Source organism: Macrobrachium nipponense, chromosome 24, assembly GCF_015104395.2.
Source record: "Macrobrachium nipponense isolate FS-2020 chromosome 24, ASM1510439v2, whole genome shotgun sequence".
NCBI lineage: Eukaryota > Metazoa > Arthropoda > Malacostraca > Decapoda > Palaemonidae > Macrobrachium > Macrobrachium nipponense.
This window is the reverse complement of record NC_061091.1, coordinates 13,367,186-13,373,259: the sequence shown is the minus strand read 5'-3', so window position 1 is coordinate 13,373,259 and position 6,074 is coordinate 13,367,186. Positions and strand designations below refer to the sequence as shown.

Genomic DNA, 6,074 nt, shown 5'->3' with positions numbered 1-6,074 from the left:
CGGGCCAAGACCATACTGATCACGAAAAACTGCCAATGAGCTTACGTTTCACAGCCAAATAAAAAATTCTATGAAAGCTGTTATGCTGTAAAAAAAAAAATACGTTTGAAAAGTATTTTTCATGATGTATACAGTATCACTGAGCAATGACAACACTTGAATAAAAATACAGACCACAAATGAAAATACATACCACAAGAACAAATCTCAGAGCTAATGAATTCATAAATCCATACAAAATCGCTGAAGCAATCAAGAAACACAATATTACGCATTGCATGAACTAATTCGATAAAATACCTTTTGCCTACGAACATACCTACAAAAATATTTCCTTAAACAATGACGGTGTATAAATAAAGCATTTTATGACTGATGAAACATTGTGTGTGTGTGTGTGTGTGTGTGTGTGGTGTGTGAGGTTAGAACGCCCGACCGACACAAAACCGCGCCAAAGAAAGAAAAGAAAGAGAGAGAGAGAGAGGTGGGAGGGAAAGAGGAAGAAGAGGGAGGAGAGAGAGAGAGAGAGAGAGAGAGAAGAGAGAGAGAAGAGAGAGAGAGAGAGAAGGGGAGTTGGGGGGGGAGGGGGGGGGGAAGAGGCTAGTGGACATAAGATATCATTTAAAAGCTTTTCCGCTAATCGCAACTCACCTTTATCAGCTGTAGATTTATTGATCGCTGTTCCCGAGCCTATGCCATGAGACATGACAGACACCGTGCTATGCAGATGATTATGTTACACACACATATCTTCATATCTCCTTTAACGTGCGTGTTCAGGATCCGGGGATCGGGGTGGCAGAACAGGACTCGGAGCTCTGAGGTCCTTCTTGTCCTGGGGAAATAATAAGCAAACATGATAAAGCCACATCACAAAAGCAAACACTCCATCCATTCATACTGAACGATATCCAATATCGAATCATGTCAAAATAGTTATTTCTTAAAAACAAATGATGTATTACTTAAGATGTTCAGTTAGTAATAGTGAGCACCTGTCAAGTACTTGAGACGTTGTTTGATTTCTTTTTTTATTTAAATAGGTTTTGGGCATTATACCAACCCCTGGGGCAACTAAGGCCATTCGTTTGAAAGGTGCTACAGGAGGAAAAACTCAAAGCAGTTGCACTATGAAACAATTGTTAGGAAAGGGTGGACAGTAAGATGGAAGTAAGAGAATATGAACGGAGGAACAGTCAAAGGAATGAAAGTAGTTGCACTTAGGGGCCGAAGGGACGCTGTAAAGAACCTTAAGTAATGCCTACATTGCACCGAATGAGGTGCACTGACGGCACTAGCCGGCCCCCTCCCCCGCCCCCTACGGGATGCAATACGTTGTGCAATGTTGTCCAATGTTAATTACAACTTTCTGATGGCAACTAGTGAATAAAATATGAATAAACTGCACACAGATTATCTTTTGTGGTTAATGACTGTAATTCATATTGGACTCGTTTCCGACTGTATCGTCAAATTGTGGGTTTGTTAATCACAGTCCTGCTGGATATGAGGTCGGCTGTTTCAATTGCACCGCCTCGCGATAACGATCCAACCTTTTCGCTTCAAATGACCTTAACTTAAAAATAAAACATCATTAACCAAAAATCACTTCCGAAACCTAATTATATCTTTTTTTTTTTTTAAACCTGCATTATATCAATAAAGGAAAAATCAAACCCCTCACCAAATTAAATCTGGGAAAAGAGTATAAGGGGACGTTCAATTACAATAAATCAATAGATAACGGTGTCGATAACCATTGTTGTTGTAATGCTAGTCTACAGATCCCAATCAATCGACAGATGCCTGCAGACGTCCTTGAATAATATCCAGTTCTGAAACTAGAAATGATTAAAAATGGCTTCAAGTATTGAGCAATGAAGTAAAATCTATACAACAGCTAAAGAAACCTCCTTCGAGCAACTGAACAAGAAAGAAAGCTGTATGAATGAATAAAACCGCCTTAAATATTACATAAAGCCGCTGAATTCTAAAATGACAAGAAAAGACATATAAAACAATAATGGTTATTCAGTACAACGGGTCTATGAGAGCTTCATGAAATCAAAAGGAAGATTAGAAAGAAATGTCTTTTCAGCTTATTTCGTGATATGGATAAGAAAATGAGAAATATGCGCTGTGTAATTAGATTCAATTCCAGTTTCCTAGAGTTCCTTAAATTCGACATTCTTTCACGACGCATAAAATTATTCGTGATAAATAGATCCAGTATACTATAGTAGATTCACATCAGCAGTGCACTTGATGTCTAGGCCAGTCCCTTACGACGCTCCTGATTGGCTGTTGATAAGCCAATGACAGGGCTGGAAACTCAGTCTCTCTCGAGAGCTCATATAGGCAGGATGTATATTCCACTTCTCCTGAAGGATACATCTTTCAAAAGTATCCCTCAGGAGAGGTGGACTATACAACCTGCCTATGTGAGCTCTCGAGAGAGACTGAGAGTTTCCAGCCCTGTGAGTGGCTTATCAACAGCCAATCAGGAGCGTCGTAAGAGACGGGCCTAGACATCATATTCATGGTTGATGTGAATCTACTATAGCCACAATGGCCTCTCATCTACTTCGTTGCATGGTGGTCTGTGCATCGACCTCAGACATATGAGAGTTCAGGGGGTCTAATCCCACCAAGGAGGGGATGAGCTACCCACGAGTGTTTTCATCACAGGTGACCTCCAAAAGTGCATTTACATGACTGTTAAATGAATCCACAGAGCTCAAAGACTAAACTATGTATCTCTAGGCCTTATTAAGGTGGTATCTGGTGCTGCAATCTGCTTTGGCTCACTGGATGGCTGGTTATGGGACTGACTGACCGAAAGAAAATATTGGCGCTATTTAAAGAAAAAAAAACGACATCGATTTTAGTGAGCGAATCAAAGCGAAGAAATTTTTACGACCGTTTCAGGCTGCATATGAAAATACAATTCATACGAATACTGTACACATAATACAAGCATACACGTATAATACAAATTCATACAAAAAGCTAAGTATATCGTCGTTTAACCAGACCACTGAGCTGATTAACATATCTCCTAGGGCTGGCCTGAAGGATTAGGTAGTCTTACGTGGCTAGGAACCAGTTAGTTACCTAGCAACAGGACCTACAGCTTATTGTGGGATCCAAACCACATCATATCGAGAAATTAATTTCAAAGCGCCAGAAACAAATTCCTCCGATTCCATGTTGTCAGAGCGGGGAATCGAACTCAGGACTACAGAATCGGTAGGCGATCAAGTAAACGACTCGTCCAACGAGGAACAAATGATTCATACAAAACCATATATATATATATATATATATATATATATATATATATATATATATAGTACTGGTAATCTTCTTAGGCACGAAGATATAGTAAATCAGTTGTATTCCACATAGGAAAATGAAAAAAAGGTATATCTCAGATAATGCCCAACAGTTTCGTCCTCCAATGGACCTCTTCTTGGAGCGTTTATTAAGGAAAGAGATAAAGTTTACAGTGCATGCGGCCAAGAAAGGCCTAAAAATGTTTTTTAAACATACAGTTACCAAAAACTAGTAGTTTGAGCTACAAACTATTCAGCAGTAAATAACAAAAAAAAAAAAAAAAAACAAGATGAGGAAATAATGGTAAGCTTTGATGTTAAAAGTCTGTTCACCTGTGTACCTGTCAACGACGTCTTAGAATTTTTAAATAGCGAACTAAATAAACATGTCATGTCTTTGCCTAATCACGTAATTTTAGAACTAATCAGACTGTGCGTGGTTGACACTTGTTTTATTTTTAATGGCAAATTTTACCGACAAAAAATTTGGAATGCAGATGGGTAATTGCTGTCCCCAGTATTATCAAATATTTACATGGAATTTTATGAATTCTAGAATAGCTAATTCAATTATGGCAGATATTGTTTTTCTGGGTTAGAATATGTTGACGATGTATTTGCGGTACTGAAAACTTCTATTGACATTCAGAAGATTTTAAGAGACCTCAATAATTTAGTTCCCTCTATAACTTTTACGGTTGACGAAGAAGACAATGGTGTTATCTCATTTTGGATGTTACAGTTGTGAGGTCAGTTGTAAGTTCTAGCTACAAGTTTTAAAATATACAGAAAACCTACTAATAACAATCTTATTATTAGCAAATTACTCCTCACACAAAGTAGAAGTAAAACTCTCAGCATTAAGATCAATGTTTTCTTAGAGCTCTTAATATCTGCAGTCCGGAATTTATCAATGAGGAACTAGAATTTATATATCAAGTTTGGTATTGAAAATAATTTTTAAATTGGAAGATATTGATTACAGTCTAAAGTTAGCACGAAAAACATTTTATTCATATGAGGAGAAAAACAGAAAACTGGATTTTATAGTTTCCCATACCATCCCACATTAGAATCTATAGTCTACCCCCTAAAGTTACTTGGTTTTAGTACAACTTTTTCATATCCTAGCACCATTGGAAAAAAACTTTAATTCATAATAGTCCGGAGAACAATGAAGGAGTCATATATAAGATCCCATGCAAGTGCGGTAGTTTTTATATAGGACAATCTGGGAAGACACTCGAAAAACGCATTTTAAATCATAAATATAATATACGAACAAATAATACGAGCAATGCTTTATGTGTTCATAGTAGTTTATGTAATGCACCGATTGACTGGCTCGGGTCAAAGATTTTGTTTAAGAGCACAGGTTTTATTGAAAGAAATTTGATAGAGACAGCTTGCATTGTTCACAGCAAAGGAAAAAATTTTTAAAAAATTTTAATTTATCGCCTGGTTTGTATAAATTAGATCCTTTTATCTTACATGTCATGAAACGTCAGTACAAATTGGATAATGTTATCCATTAACTATCATATAGTATAGGCTTGTTTATATGTACTGTGTTATGCTGTTTCAAATGGATGTATTACCTCGTTAGATATTTTGTATTTTTCATTTGCTCAACTGCTATTCTTGTTTTTTTTTTTTTTTTTGTTATACTGCTGAATAGTTTGTAGCTCAAACTACTAGTTTTTGGTAACTGTATGTTTAAAAACATTTTAGGCCTTTCTTGGCCGCATGCACTGTAAACTTTATCTCTTTCCTTAATAAACGCTCCCAAGAAGAGGTCCATTGGAGGACGAAACATGTTGGGCATTATCTGAGATATACCTTTTCATTTTCCTATGTGGAATACAACTGTATATATATATATATATATATATATATATATATATATATATATATATATATATATATATATATATATATATCACAGGGAAAGGATAATAACGCGTACAAATTCAGTACTAAAGATTTGTGAACATTCGAGGAATCACACGGTAACTGAACTAATGCCAGCTATTTCCTGGTCCTTTTCACTTCCGGGTATTAGACTCAAATATAAATTGAATGAGTGCAAATTAATGAAAGTTAAACATTAACCGTGAAAACTCTCAAAAATAATTCAAAACAGCTTGCCTTGTAATAATACTTCAAGTTACAAATAACGTTAAAATCAGCAATCTCCAAAAACCTCAGTAGTATTTTAATTATAAAAATTCTCCCTACAGTAAAACCGCTTCAAATAGCCGAGACAAGACCATATGACCAAGAAGAGCAAACAACACTACATGGAACAGGAATAAGGACTGATCACTTAGCGATAAGCTTTCTCGTCTCTTTTTTTTTTTTTTTTTAAGAGCAAAGTTTAATGAGACTGGCAACCCACTGGACTTTTCCAGCCAAGCCCGAAGGAGACACTAAGGAGGAAGAGGAAAGAAGCGACTGCTGACTTGCCTCTTAAAAGAAAAATGTTGCTTTCAGTAACAGCAAAGACAAACTAGAATTGCTCATTTGGACGTCACAAACATCGACATATAAATCAATAGTAACAGGGAAGACAAACTAATATGGACGTTACAAACATCGACATATAAATCAATAGTAACAGGAAAGACAATACTAGTATGGACGTTACAAACAGCGACATATAAACAAATTGTGCTCGTCTCCAACAGTGACGAATGCCACGATAAAAAATAAAGAATTTACAATTATCTGCATTTGAAG

At 36.3% G+C, this 6,074-nt stretch overlaps 2 protein-coding genes across 6 annotated transcripts in view; one reads left to right on the top strand and one right to left on the bottom strand.

Annotated features, from left to right (window-relative positions):
- Positions 1-6,074, top strand: part of LOC135205460 (acetylcholine receptor subunit beta-like 1) — a 270,582-nt gene that overhangs the window by 45,922 nt on the left and 218,586 nt on the right. The gene's annotated exons all lie outside the window — the stretch shown is intronic.
- LOC135205461 (uncharacterized) overlaps positions 1-6,074 on the bottom strand; it is a 512,397-nt gene that overhangs the window by 390,002 nt on the left and 116,321 nt on the right. For both annotated transcript variants that reach the window (XM_064236111.1, XM_064236112.1), the window contains exon 2: positions 652-835. In XM_064236111.1, coding sequence (XP_064092181.1) covers positions 652-706 — 55 coding nt within the window. In that variant the 5' untranslated portion in view covers positions 707-835. The remainder of the gene's footprint in view (positions 1-651; positions 836-6,074) is intronic.